Below are 14855 nucleotides of genomic sequence, written 5' to 3'. Positions count from 1 at the left end.
AATTGCTGCCCAGATGAAGAAAAAAAAGGGGTGGACTCAAAAAAGGTAACATCAGCACCGACAAAGAACCGACGGGACTCAAGGTGATAACATCGATAACCTTTTTGAGTACGAGAATAGCCTAAAAACACACATTTACGAGCACGAGGAGATAACTTACTCAGGCCTGGATCAAGGACATGGACAAAAGCCACACAACCAAAAATACGAGGAGAAAGAGGAAACGGGGAACAATCAGGGTATAACTGAGAGAAGGGAGACTGGTTTTGTAACATAATCGAGGGCATGCGGTTAATAAGAGAGCAAGCAGTGAGCACAGCATCACCCCCAAACTATTTGGGAACGTGCATGTTAAACAGTAATGTGCGAGCAACATCTAACAAATGGCGGTGTTTCCGCTCAGCAACACCATTTTGGGGGGATGTGTGGACACAACTAGTTTGATGAATAATACCACGATTAGCACAAAAAGATCCACAGTAGACTGCATATATTCTAAGGCATTATCAGACCGGAATATTTTAAAACGTTTTCCAAACTGAGTAAAGATTTCATTATAAAATTTAGAAATTATTTGGGGTAATTTAGACCGCTGCTTTATTAAAAATAACCAAGTCATTCGAGAGTAATCATCCACAAAACTAACAAAATAAAGAAAGCCATTAACAGTGTTAGTCCGAGGTGGACCCCATTTGTCTGTATGGACTACATCAAAAGATGTGGACACGCGACTAACACCACGACTATGAAAGGAACTACGGTGGTGCTTGCCAAGCTGACAAGCATCACATTCAAGTTTAGACACATGACTCAAGCCATGAATGGCTAACTTAAGCTTGGTTAAAGACGGATGACCTAAGCGAAAATGCCATTGCAGAGGAGACAAGGTAGCACTCAAAACAGCATAAGTAGAACGAGACAAGCTATCAGTGTCCAGAAAAATATAAGCCATCCTTCTCATGCCCCGAACCAATCATCCTCTTAGTCTGGAGGTCCTGCAAAACACACGAAGTGGAAGAAAAGGGTGTGGAACTGCGAAGAGCTTTAGTCAATTGACTAATAAAAAGTAAATTAAATGGAAAAGTAGGAACATAAAGACTAGAGGGTAAGGAGAGAGATGGACTGGGCTGAAGAATTCCCTTGCCACTAACAGGTCGGGAGGATCCATCAGCTAGAATAATATTATGTGTAACAGGAAGAAGAGTATGGAAAAGAGATGAATTACCGGAGATATTGGAACTAGCACCAGAGTCTATGAGCCAAGATTGAGGAGATTGAGCCACACTGGCAAGATTACCTGAACCAGCCATTGTAGCTGGGGAGGATGAAGGGATAGCAGTACGAAGAGACTGGACGAGCTCAGTAAGCTCGCTAAGTTGAGTAGTGAGTGCATCATGAGAATCAGCTAGGGAAGCAACTGTGCCAGAGGGAAAAAGTGTCGACTGAGAGGATGGAGAATCCATAACCTGATTCACATGATTAGGTTTACCATACTTCTGCCAACACCAAGGCTCAGAATGACCTAAGGAACCACAGTGAGTACACTTTCGATCACCACGGGACGCAAAACCATTTCCACACCCACCACCATGATGAGAACCATAAGAAGAACGACCACCGCGAGAACCACGAAAACCAGTGTGCGAGCCACGGTGACTAGAGTGGCTTGGAAAACTTCTACGGGAAGACCAACGGTCGCTACTACTAGAGATCAATGCAGAAGAGGCCAAAGTCTAAGAGGCAGAACTAGATAAAGGAGAACCCTGTCCCAAAGAAGAACGCAATAGCCGAGAATAGGCATTAGCAACGGAAGGTAACGTCTCACTAGCAAGGATCTGATCTTTGAAACCCCGTAAATCAAAATCTAAGCCCACAAGTAAAGAGGTCATCATAAACTCCTCCCAATTTTACTTTTGTTGTGCTAAATCAGTAGTAAAAGGCCGGTGTTGTAATAACTGATCCCACAAATTCTTAAGGCCATTGTAATAATCCGAAAGAGAACGACCAGATTGTCGAGTAGCAAAAATCCGCTCATATAACTCATAGACCCGGGAGACACTACTTTGATTCGAAAATGACTCAACAAGGGAGTCCCAAATTTCTTTCGAGGTGTCACAAAATTCCACAGTAGTAGCAACATGAGGTTCCAAGCTATGCCAGAGCCATTCCATAACACAAGAATCCTCACTACACCAGTCATCAACGGTGTTATCATCAACAGCAGGCAGAAAGTCAGTAAGAAAACATGATTTTTTCTTACCCGGCAAAAAGATTTTAACGGCATGAGCCCAAGCTAGATAATTTGAGCCATTAAGTTTCTTGGTAGTGATAGACTTAGGCAACTCATCATCTTTAACCACAGGAGGTTTGATGTCAGCCATGGAAAACACACAGTAGTCAAACAGAAATCAGCCAAATAACAGCAGAAAACAATAGAAATAGAAGTCTGTGACCAAGCCAAACAGAAAACAGCCAAACTAACACAGCCAAAGCAACCCAAGCGGCCAAAGCAGCCAAATAACAGAAGAAAATACCAAACAGAGAAGTTTGGGACCAAACCTAGAGATGCCGAACAGGGAAGGAGGCAAAAAAGTATCAAAAATCCAACAAAACAGTACCAAATCTCAAAACAAACCTCAAGGAAGACCTCCTGGATGATTTTCGGCCCCTATAGAGATGAGCCTACTAGGTAGAACTCGCACAAGTAGAGCAGAAGCAGCAGTTCCGATTTTCCACCAAAAATATTCGAAAATCATTAAAAAATACCAAACTTACATCAAATGGCTCCAAAAAATTTCACAAAAATCACCATTGAACTCAGAAGGACTATCCTTGAGAGCCCAACTCGTCCGTACGGATGATGATGTCACGTTGATGTCATCGTACGGATGATGACATCAGCACATTGCTGTCACCTCACAATGATCTCTAGATTCTGATGAACACTCGAAAAGGCAAGAACTCTGCTCTGATACCAAGTTAGAATGCACAAGAGTTGAATATTATGGTTAGGGTTAGAGAGGAAGAGAGAGAGGAGAAGATGGTGTGATTAATTGGTTTAGAGTTGTGAAAATCAACCCTACTCCAGCAGTATATATTTCTATGAAGACATATTACAATATGACCATAGTACCTTCAACTAATAAAATAATTACATAATAACATATGACTATTCTAACAGTGTTGAATCATGCTGATGCTATACCAAAGGTGTTTGGGCCTACCTATTTTTTCATGAGCGTATGGTGGTAAACTACCCAAAGAACATTAAACCATTTGACAATAAAATTTCCATGGAGTCTACTTGACAAAATTAACTTCCTGACTTCTGTACTTTCCCAAAATAAGCTCGTGTTTGACTTTTGAATAGGCTTAATTTCATTTATCATGACATCTGTTAGTTTCTTTTTGCTTGGACTAATTTCTTAAATGAGAAAAATAACTGAGATTACCTGATATGCAGACAAGCTCAGTTGAAATTGAGCGAGTATGTGACCAGGCCGATGAAAGTATCATGGAAACTGCTGCTGTCAGCGCTGCACCAGCAAATGGTGGTCCAGAACAGTTGGCTATATTTGTGGTACTGAAGAAAGGATTTAACACACAACCAGACAAGCTAAAGATGCTATTTTCAAGAGCCATTCAGAGAAACCTTAACCCGTTGTTTAAGGTTTGTGCCTCTTTTTAAGATCCTGAATATATATATATATATATTGTTTTGGTTAGGTTGTATGCCTCTACAAGTTGAGCGTACTCCTTATCATGGTTACTATTTTATTCTGGTTCGGCATAGGATATGAAGGGACATTATTAATGGAAGTGTCCTAGAAGGTGGGTTGAATAGGACAACCTAAATTTTATAAATTAGTTTAATCCTTCACCTTAATTCACCTTTAATATCTTTTATTGAGCGTCAAATAGATTTGTAACTTGAGTCAGTTTTACTATCTTAATTACCTTGTACAATTCAAGTGTTCAGTTGGGTAAAATTAAGGGACTCTACTCAATTATCAAATTTGTTTTACTTTTGTGGCAAGAGTACATATAGTGAATCTTTTATAACATTTAAATCAATTCCACACATGAATCACATTCATCATATAGCATATAACAGATTAAAGTGCAAAATAAAAAGAGATGTATACCTAGATTGTATGGTGGTTCAGTTACTTGCGAACATTAGCCTCTGGCCTCCTTATCTTGTTTAACCCACTAATCACAATAGGTTTTCACTAGGGCTGCCCAAAGCCTTTAATCACTCTTCGAGTGGTTTCACTATGATCCACCCTTAGGCTATGTTTGGATCATGGATTTGGAAATATAAAGGAAAAGATGAGGGAAATGTGAATGAAATACAAGCTTCTTTTTTTCTCTCCATTTCCCTTGCCATTTTCTAAATCCCTACCCAAATCCATGCTCCAAACATAACTTTAACGTCTTTCACATATATATAACAACAAAAATGGATTTAGGCTCATCCAAAACCACAACCACCCAATCACAACCCTAATAAAATCTAAAACTTACAATTAAAGAAGGGAACCAACACCTTCAAGCACAAGAACGTATTCATGTGAGGCAAGTGTAGTGTCCGATGGTTTATAGTGTTGGGATTTGTTCCACATCCCACCAACACAAACGGAAGCACATCATGAACGCACAAAAGATAAAATATATGATCACACAAATATACTTGGTTCATCAATTACCTACATCCACGGGAGAGAGATATTCCACTATATGAATAAAATAGAGATTACATGTGAGATGACCAAAATACTCAAAACTCACACTACTACTCGAACCCCATGCTTAAGGAGAGTCGAGCCCTTGCTCACTTGGTGTCTCATAGTATTTTTTTCTCACCCCTTCATCTCTATTTTACCTCACTACTCCCTCAATGTCACCAAACTTACAGCCCTCATGACTATTTATAATAGTCTACGAAAAGAATCCTAGTTTTATACAATTAGGTAATCAATTCCTACATATATTAAGTTTTTTTAGTAGATTCCAGACTCTACTATCTAACTCAAATACATGTATAAACCAATCTAGATTGTATGTGACCCACATATATCATATGGGTGGATTAATACTAACATATGGTATATCACTATTAACATGAGATATTTACCTTCTACAAGCAAAAAATTTAGAGAATCCCCTGGAGCAAGTTCTTTAACAGCTTGCGTCAAATGAATAAAGGCTACTCTTACTCTCCAATGGTTTGAACAACACTAATGAGGTGTTTGTAAAGGCAAAAGAGGTGTATATACACTTTTAGGTGCCTTATCTGATAAAACAATACCCTGAATGGTAGTGTTGGGTATATATAGTCGAACCTCACTCTTTTAAAATATTTACTAGACAAGTTGAACATGATGACCTCCATGGTTAACAACACCACTTAGATGGTCTATGAAACTATTGTTTGGTCATTGGGACTCTTGACACTTCCACTAATAAAAAATAAAATCTCTTAAATATTAAGTAAGAAAATATTATAAAAATCTTCATCCAATTCATTTTCTGTTAGCATTAGGTGAGCATCCAAGGAAATATTATTTTTTGGGATTCAAGGTAGATCTAGAGAAAGATTTAATCGGCTGTGTCAAATATGCATGGGATGCAAAAGTAATTGTTTGTGTATTCCTCTTATTATCATTTTTAATTATAGAGAAATATCAGTAAATACAAAACAACGTTGAAATATGCAGAAAACTGAAAAGTTCATTAGTTGGTTTAAACCTTGAAGTGCAGAACTGTTTAAGAATACACCAATACCTTCAGTTGTGGATTTGTCACAATCAAGGTTTTGAAAAGCGATTGCGGTCGCCGTAATGATTGCAGTGATGCGGTAGCGATTGTGGGGTGTAAAGGCTGTAGCGTAACAGTTGCGGTAACCGGAATTGTGATATTTATTTATTTATTTATTTATTTTTTCGCACGATTTGAAGAAAACTTACCAATACGCATTTTTTAAATTTTATTTTTTTTTATTTTTTATTTTTCCAAAATCACATTTATTGAGATTTAAAATACATTTTGATCAATTTTTTTTTTTTAATTTTTAAGTATGACCCAATATATTTCATATTTTCGAATCACTATAAAAGAAACTTTTTATATTTTATTTTATTAGTTAATGATTTTAAGAATAATTGATTTTAAATATCTATAAATTATTTTTTACTAATACTTGAACTAACTGAATTAAAAAATATTCATGATTACTAAATGAAATGATTATAAAATAAATATTGTGCCATAAATTTTTAAAATAAAAATCATAAAGAAAAAAATTCATGTAAGATTTTTTCTTTAGGCTTGGATCACTTGAGTATTTGTTCTTTTTTTGTAAGCTTTTGTTTTTTTGTTTTTTTGTTGTTTTTTTTTGGGAAAATGAGACTATTCAGAATATTATAAAAGGGTGTAATGGTGTCTAACGGACCGTTACGATATCACTACGGCTGTTATGTAACATCGAAACGGCTGTTACACGTGAATTTCCATCACACCGCTATAGCGGCTATAATGGGTGGCGATAACTACCACAATCGTTACGTAACGGTTGCAGCCGCTTTTTAAAACCTTGGTCACAATTGTAGAAAACTTGTTTGGCCTAAGATTTTTTGATTTTGTTTTTGTTTGTCTATTGTTTTGTTAATTTTTTAATATGATGGATTATAGGCTCTTCCAAATTTTGTGTATTAAATTATGTAGATGTAACATACGCAAATATTTGTGCAATAAGATCTCTGTACATTTGCCTCAATCCTTTCAGTTACATATTAGGCCAACATTTGTGGCAAGTCAATTATGGGAGTGACCACATTTTCCAAAAATGGATTGAATTCATGAAAAAAAAAAAAAAACCTGAATCTGCCTGATAAGCATATGATTTTCTTTTTTTCTTTTTCTTTTTACTGGTTAACAGGTGAACTTTGTAAAGAATGTACCAGAGTTTCCTCGAACAGCTTCCAACAAATTACTCAGGCGAGTTTTGAGGGACAAACTAAAGCACGAGCTTCACGTTTGGAGTAAAATGTAACCGCAACACCATTAATTATGCATATGAAGGTTTTCACCTTGATCTGTGCTTGCATTTAATTTTTTTGAGATGGATGAATAAGAATGATGGGGTCATTAAATTCCTTTGAGAGCCAATTGATTCTATCTGAAAAGCCAGAAGAAAATCTTCATTTCATTGGGTGAATCATTTATCATTATAGTGATTGTATGATTTGTTGTGGTTTGATGTAAAACATGTGACCAATTGCTCAAACAATGCAAACAATGTTATGAATAAGTCATGTAATTCAAGCTTTTTATTCTTTATTTTTTGATAACTGAATCCACATAGGATGATGTGGACAATGTGTATTGTACCGATGAGATGAAACATGCATTTTAGGCAAGTTTTTAGTTTGGTCACACAAATTTCTCACTCAAACTTCACTTAATGCTGTGTTTGGTTGAGGGATTTGAGGAGGGATTTGGAAAGGGAAAAGGAAAAGTTAGGTGAAATGTGAATAAAATATATTTACATTTCACATAGTTTCACACACATTTTCCCTTTCCCTTTCCAAATCCCTCCCCAAATCCCCCAACCAAACACACCATAAATCAACTTCTCATTTGAGTAAATCAAATACAGGACTCAAATCCGTAAAGTAGACCAGGTCTAACTTCAATTAAGCTCAGGAAACTTTTGTTGAAAATTCATGGCAGGCTTGATATTACTTAAAAACACAATTAGGGAGAGAAGTTGATAGGAAGAGACTACCTTGTCATGCATCTCACTTCCCTTGTCACACTTCTTTTACTACTCTTACATAGATATTCATAGGCTCCTAGGAACATGAATACGGTCTTGTACATTTATCTAGACATCAAATGACCCTTTAAATGGCTCTTGGATTACATACATTAACTAAACTATGAATGTATTTGTAAACATAAATCTCTAAAACTCATAATTATGGAGATTGTCTAAAATCAAATTTTCGACATCACCCCCTTGATATTGCATTGATGTCCTTGTACTGCAAAAAGCTTCATGGCTAAGGGTGTGAGAACCTGTATTTTGTTACTAGTAACAATATTAGTTATATAATATTTTTTTATATTAAATTATCTGTTAATATTCTATATAAATAAATAAAAAAAAAAATTTGAGTATTGGACCACAATACTGAAGGCTCCATCCTAAATCACCAGAGAGTACTCTAAACTATGTAGTGTCTGAGGGTATAACTAGCAAATAGTTGGATGCATATCTCTCTTGAGTATACTAGATCATAATATCAACTATAAACTTATAACCTAGGCCAAGCCCATAAAATTAATAATATCGGGACATGCCCGAAACAATTAAGTATAGTAAATATCAACACTGGTTATTTACGACCTGAATTTTCACTTTCATACTTCAAATAATTTTCAACACTTAGCTATTTTTTTGTCAAAAATGTTTGTTCTGGCCAATTTTATCAATTTGCCCCTAGGGCTACAATAGTAATGTACTGTCCTGGGTTGTAAACCTGACTTGTTTATGTTAATGGGTACCCATTACTTAGTACTTGTATTATTTCCGGACTCATGGTAATGACATATTTTCATTTGACCTTTAATTATTATAATTGAGACATCCTTTGAGATGTCTAGAACCTTGATTGAGGTGTTAGCATGATGGCTAGGCAAGATTAGATCAAATACTCTAAATTCAAATATTTATTTTTGAGTAGTCTTGACTCTTTTGTTCTTTTTTTCTTTCCACACTTCGAATCTTAAAGTGAGGCTAAAACTATTGGAAAACTTACGTACGGGGCTTCGATTTAGACACAAGAACGATCTAAAGTGGAGTTCGGACGTGGGAGTTATGCAATGTTTCTATATGTGTACATGATCATGATTCTACAAATGTATAATATGCTCAAACTGCTCCTCATTCTATAAAAGGGTTTATGTCAACTCCAATGAACAATGCCAAATGTTCTCATTGAGTTATCATTCTTTAATTTCATTACTATTAATCTGGGGAATTCTCGGAAGTATATGTATATGTTAGTAGTCATCGCTAAGCACCACCTAATCTAGTGAGCTATTTGAAGCAACACTCTGCAAGTAACCATCACTAAGTGTCACCTAAATGCCCACCAAATTTACCGATTTCTAACCTGAAGGACCTTGACACCTACACCGTGTGGATTTTTGGTTTTTCACCATAGACTATCAAGCAAAATTATTCCCAACCTCAAGTATACATGATCTGGATTCACCACCATTGTTTGATTAAAACCATAATGTTTTAAAGTAATTAATGCAAAACATGTAACCATCTGATTTTCATAAAATGTACTCCAGTACCTCTATTTAACAACGAGTTTTTATTTTCATAACATCAACATTTCCAATAATGTAATAAATGAATGGGTTTTTGTCAACCTATTGTATAAAAGTCTACAGCAATGACATTCTCCACTAATGACCAATACAATTATCTCTAACAATGATATAATTCCATAAATTATATACATTCAACATCAATTTTAATATAATATTGCCAATTTCAAGTTTTGCACAATTTCATAAATTATGATTTTTCACAAAATTGAGGCTTTCTCAATTTATAACACCCTCATGCAATTTTATACAATGAAAATAGGTTTACAAAGAAAATTATAGAGAAATACCCAATCAATCATCAAACCCTAACTCCCTATCATGCCTTTTCTCAAATTTTTTCTACCAAAATATCACACATATATTCATAAACTCATATTAAACCAATGAATGAAAACCCTACCTCAAATGGAGGAGACGAGAAGTTTGAAAATTGAAAAGGAGTCAGATGGACTTTTAGGCTTTGATGATCTTGAAACCCTCGTTGAGCTCTACAACATAATACCTTGGATCAGAGATAGATTCTCACTCTAAGTTGGTGAAATCCAAGCTTTAATGAAGGGAGTAATAGTAGAGAGAGAAAGTGTACAGAGAGGAGAGAAATATAGAGAGAATGAGTGGTGTGTAAATGACTAAGGTCCCTATATATGGTAGAAGCATAAAAGTAGCTTTGGGTCCCACAAATTTGGCCAAAAATGCAATTTCATGCACCAAAGTCGAACAGACCGCTCGAGTGGTGATTGGGTGCTTACAGGATCTAAGTTTTTAAAAATTAGAGTTGTCTGGGTCTACGAACCGCTTGAGCAGTCAAAAGTTCACTCGAGGGAACTATGTTGACAACTTAGGTACCCAAACTTTGAACACTTGTTAAATGTTATCCTACTAGACTATATGTTCATTCTACATGGCTGAATTCTTTTTTCAGGTATTGATGGTGTTCCCTAACCTTGAGGCGAGGCATAGGACATATGCATGATCTGAGAGAGAGCTCTTTGACTTGTAGGCCTTAAGTCCCTTCATTTTGTAGGCCGAGTGCCATTTTAATAAGAGTTGAATCTTTTTACATGATGTAAGTCCAAGGGCATTTTATTTACATATGACATTGTTGTTTTTAAATTACATACTATATATTCACTCCACGTAGATGTTGAATATATGATGTATATAATTGGATAATCTCATGTATTGAATGATATCAATATATGCATATGAGAGAATCCTTTTGATTATGTTATTATTATATTTTCCCTTATTATTTATGATTATTCCCCGTGATTTGGATCTTTTGAAAGCTGGGATTTGACATGTAATATACTCTAAAGGACCCAAATTACCGAAACGCCTTTAGTGGGAAATTCTATTTCCACACACCAAGTTTCCTTACTCCACACACTTAATGAATTTTTTCAGAATCACAATTTTATCCTTTAACAAAATTACCATCTCACCCACCACCATCTCACCTACGCATCTCACCCACCACTATCTCACTAGCCATTTCACCGCCAACCATCGCCTTCCATGCCCAAACCTCAACCATACACAACATTTGCTTTCACTTTCCCCACTCATTTCAGTCCCTAACCTTCTCATTTCGTCTTTTTTCTTTCTCTGTAGATCGCTAGAGAAATCGCGATCGATCGGATAACCAGTGCTGAACAGATCGCCGCCGTTCGGATATCAATCACTGAATCAATTGAGTATGTACAGATATCAACTATCGAATCTATAGGGTTTGTTTGAGCATCAACCATCGAATCTCTCTCTATCTCTTTTTCTTTCTTTGTTAATCGATCGATTGATCGATCGTGGTGAAGAAGAGAGGTTGCGTCACGATGGAGAATGAGGAAAGGATTGGGGAGGCGGCGGAGAAGACTAGAGAAGGGGTGGGGAGGTGGATCGCAGAGGTGACGACGACCGACGATGATTGCGATGGAGGAAGAGTGGGGAGGTGGATCGCAAAGGTGATGGTGACTGGTGATGATCACAATGGAGGAATAGTGGGGAGGTGGATTGTAGAGGTGACGGTGACCGGTGATGATCACGATGGAGGTGACGGCATCCGGTGATGATCGTGATGGACTTGACGACAGCGTGAAAGGCTATGTGAGAATGGCTGAGAGGCTGGGAAAGGACGGTGGTTGATGTCATCACTGCCGCCATCGCCGGTAGTTAGTGTAGTTAGGGTTAAGGTTTTTGGAGTGAGAAATGATGGAAGAGAGGATGTGTACAGAGAAGGTGATGGTATATTTAAAATGTGAAGTGTGTGGACTGAGATAACGAAGTAAAAATCAAATTACTAAATGTATGGATCGAGACAAGATGTATACAAAGATAATTTGGTGAGTGGAAATAGAATTTCCCACCTTTAATGGTCCAATTGCAATTATGCCCCAAAGGCATAATTGATCTAAATGTCCTTAGGGCACAAAGTACTAAGATGCCATCAAGACCTAAATCACCAAATTTTCTCCCAGGCACAAATTAACAAAATGCCCTGACGGCATCATTTACCATTTTACTCTAATTAGCCCTAAGTTAATTTCTTATATGATAAATTCAAAAAGTTCACTCAAATTACTTTTAATGGACTAATTATTCCTAAGTGGCCAAATTTATCATTTAACCCTTGTAATCTCTAAATTCATTAAATAATCTAACAAATCCATAAAAAATTAAACATTAAAATAATCATGAAAACATATTTATTCAAAAAACTAGTGACCAAAACTAGTTTGAAAAATATGAGACAAATATCAAAACTCAACTAAATCAAACCATCTTTTTAACTAGGTTATTTAAACCCATAATTAGTCTAACTAAATTATTTTTCTCAAATTTTCAACACTTGGAAGATTTAAAATAAATAAATAAATATATAAATAAATCTAAAGTTGTTTGAAAATTATGTTCTTCACATCAAAAGTCTTAGAATAAGGCATAGATTAAACTTTTTGAGGTTTAGCAAAAAGTCCCATGTAAGGACCAAGCCATTTAAATCCTTTTATTATTATATTTGAGATCCTTTCTAGATGTTTGAAACCTTCGTTAATGTCTTAAAGTGGTGTTTAGGCAAGATTGGACCAAAGGCCCCAAATTTGGATTTTTGTTTTTGACTAATCTTCACTCTTTTATTCTTTTCTCTCTCTCCACATTTTGAATTTTGATGTGAGGTTGAAACAATTAGAAAACTTACTTTCGGGACTTCAATTTAGACACATATTTGACCAAATTCCAACTCTAGAAAAAGGAGATATGCCTATTTAAAGTTTACACAGTAAAGTTGATTAGGGCAATCCACATGTGTAGAAAATTTGTTTTGCACGAACCTATTATGAAAGGTCGCAAGAAAAATTTATTGGAAAGATCAACACAAGTGGATTGTGTGGGATTAGAGTATTTTGAGCGACGTGGTAGCCTCAACCAAGTATTTTGAGCCTCATTTTCCATTTTAGTTGAAAATTCTCTCTGTAACACCCCCAAAATCTACAATCTAACCCACAATAAATAATTAAATAACGTTAACGAGGCATTAATAAGCATGATAAATTGAAGTCTCTTTCATATAAATATAGATATAATAATCATTTGATGCATTACATCTTTAAGTACATTACATCTTTAAGTACATTATGAAATATAAAACAATGACGATTAACTGGAATTAAATGCCCTTAGGCTTATATCAACAAAAGATAAGGGTGTAACCCTTTTAAAACACACATGGCATTCCACCTACAAATAAAGGTCCCATGGCCACAATTAAAGAAGCATTTCTAGCTCGTCTCATCTCTGATGCTAACTTGTGGTCATAGTGCGGCGTTGGTACCTGAAAAGATTTTAACGTGGAATGAACACAGTCCAGTAGGCAAAATCTTTAATTTCAATTGATGTAATTCTATACATGTATATGATCATGATGCTTTGCATTGTACATATATATATATATATATATATAATATGACATTTATCATTTTTATCCATGTTAGGTCCCTACTTGTTGCCAATTCCGTAAACAAACTTAGTTTCATTGAGTTGTAATTTTTTCTTGTTTTTTGCTTGTCCCGCTCGAGCGGACAAAGATGCGCTCGAGTGGAGTATGCACCTTCTCAGTAGTTTGGCTTGTCTGTAAAACTACTGGGAGGTGTGTTTTTGCGCTCGAGCATAAGTTCCAGCGCTCGAGCGTAGTTTTGTTTTATATCACGCGTTTTAGTGACTCCGCTCGAGCAGCAAGTCCTGCGCTCGAGCGGGGTACGCGGCCCCTGTTTTCTATATATATGTGTTTAAGTCCATTTTTAGGCTTAAGGCTTCCAGATCTGTGTTGGGCCTCTAGGGTTTTCTTTTGGGGCTGTTTTGCTAGTTTTCCTTTGATGTTTGCTTGAGTACTAAACTCACATGGTTTGATAATTTACATCAAAGGGTTGTTTAAGTGATCATCTTCAAGAGCGTTCTTCTTTGGTGGAATCTGGAGATTCAAGCGTGGAGTGTTCGAAGGTGTTCGAAGCTGCGCGCAGTCATTGAGTCGACGTGGATGTTGTGGAATCAACATCAATCTAATCAATTCTGAGACGAAGGTTGCAGTGGAAGATATACAAAGCGTGAAGACAAATTGACAGAGTTTGGGTAATTTGTTTGGGTATTTTATATTATTTCTTTCCTTCATAGTGGATTGATTTGTGGCGTTTCGCTCGTGATTTTTTAGCCACAATTGGAGATGCTCCAATAGTGATTTTTTTTTCCACGTAAAAATCGTTTGTGTTTATTTGTTGTTTCTGAAACAACTATCTAAATCACTTTTGTACGTGCTTGACGATTTAGATTTTTAGTTTTAATTGTTTGGGAATTGGTACAATTAAATCTTGATCTAATCATGAATCACTTAGGTTTTTCAATTGGTATCAGATCAGGTCACTCTTTGTTTTTATCAAAACTATAGGAGTGTGATTTTGTGTGATTGGTGATATGGATTCAATTTGTGAAGGTAACTCGACCCATAGACCTCCGTTACTTGATAGTACAAACTATTCTTATTGGAAAGCTCGTATGAGAGCGTTTTTAAAATCTATCGATGAAAACGTTTGGCACTGTGTGATCTATGGATGGAGTGAACCTGTTGTCACTATTGATGGTGTTGATATTCCTAAACCTCTTAATAAATGAGACGCATTCAATTATCAAAATTCGAGTTGGAACAGTAAGGCTCTCAACTCCGTCTTTTGCTCCGTCACACCTGAAGAGTTTCGTCGTATTTGTACTTGTGAGGTAGCAAAAAAGGCTTTGGATATTCTTGAAACTATTCACGAGGGTACTACTTCTGTTAAAAGGTCAAAACTTCAACGTCTCACCTCTTCTTTTGAAACTCTTTTTATGCCTGATGATGAGACGTTTGATGATTTTTATGCTAAACTTAGTGACATTGTGAATTCTTGTTTCATACTCGGTGAAAA

The 14855-nt window shown here is 36.0% G+C and overlaps 1 protein-coding gene across 4 annotated transcripts in view; it reads left to right on the top strand.

Moving 5' to 3' along the window:
- Window positions 1–7341, top strand: part of LOC114256119 (putative CoA ligase CCL12) — a 53172-nt gene extending 45831 nt beyond the window's left edge. For all 4 annotated transcript variants that reach the window (XR_003627063.2, XM_082910905.1, XM_082910904.1 and 1 more), the window contains 2 exons: window positions 3464–3670; window positions 6941–7341. Coding sequence is in view for 3 of the 4 variants with exons in the window: in XM_082910905.1 (XP_082767031.1) it covers window positions 3464–3670; window positions 6941–7054 (321 nt within the window). In the remaining variant the exon portion in view is untranslated. The remainder of the gene's footprint in view (window positions 1–3463; window positions 3671–6940) is intronic.
- Window positions 7342–14855: the final 7514 nt, after the last annotated feature.

The sequence above is a fragment of the Camellia sinensis genome, unplaced genomic scaffold (genome assembly GCF_055761805.1).
Source record: "Camellia sinensis isolate YWXY unplaced genomic scaffold, ASM5576180v1 Unanchor1, whole genome shotgun sequence".
Lineage (NCBI taxonomy): Eukaryota > Viridiplantae > Streptophyta > Magnoliopsida > Ericales > Theaceae > Camellia > Camellia sinensis.
The sequence above is the reverse complement of the archived record's forward strand: the minus strand, read 5'-3'. Positions and strand labels throughout refer to the sequence as shown.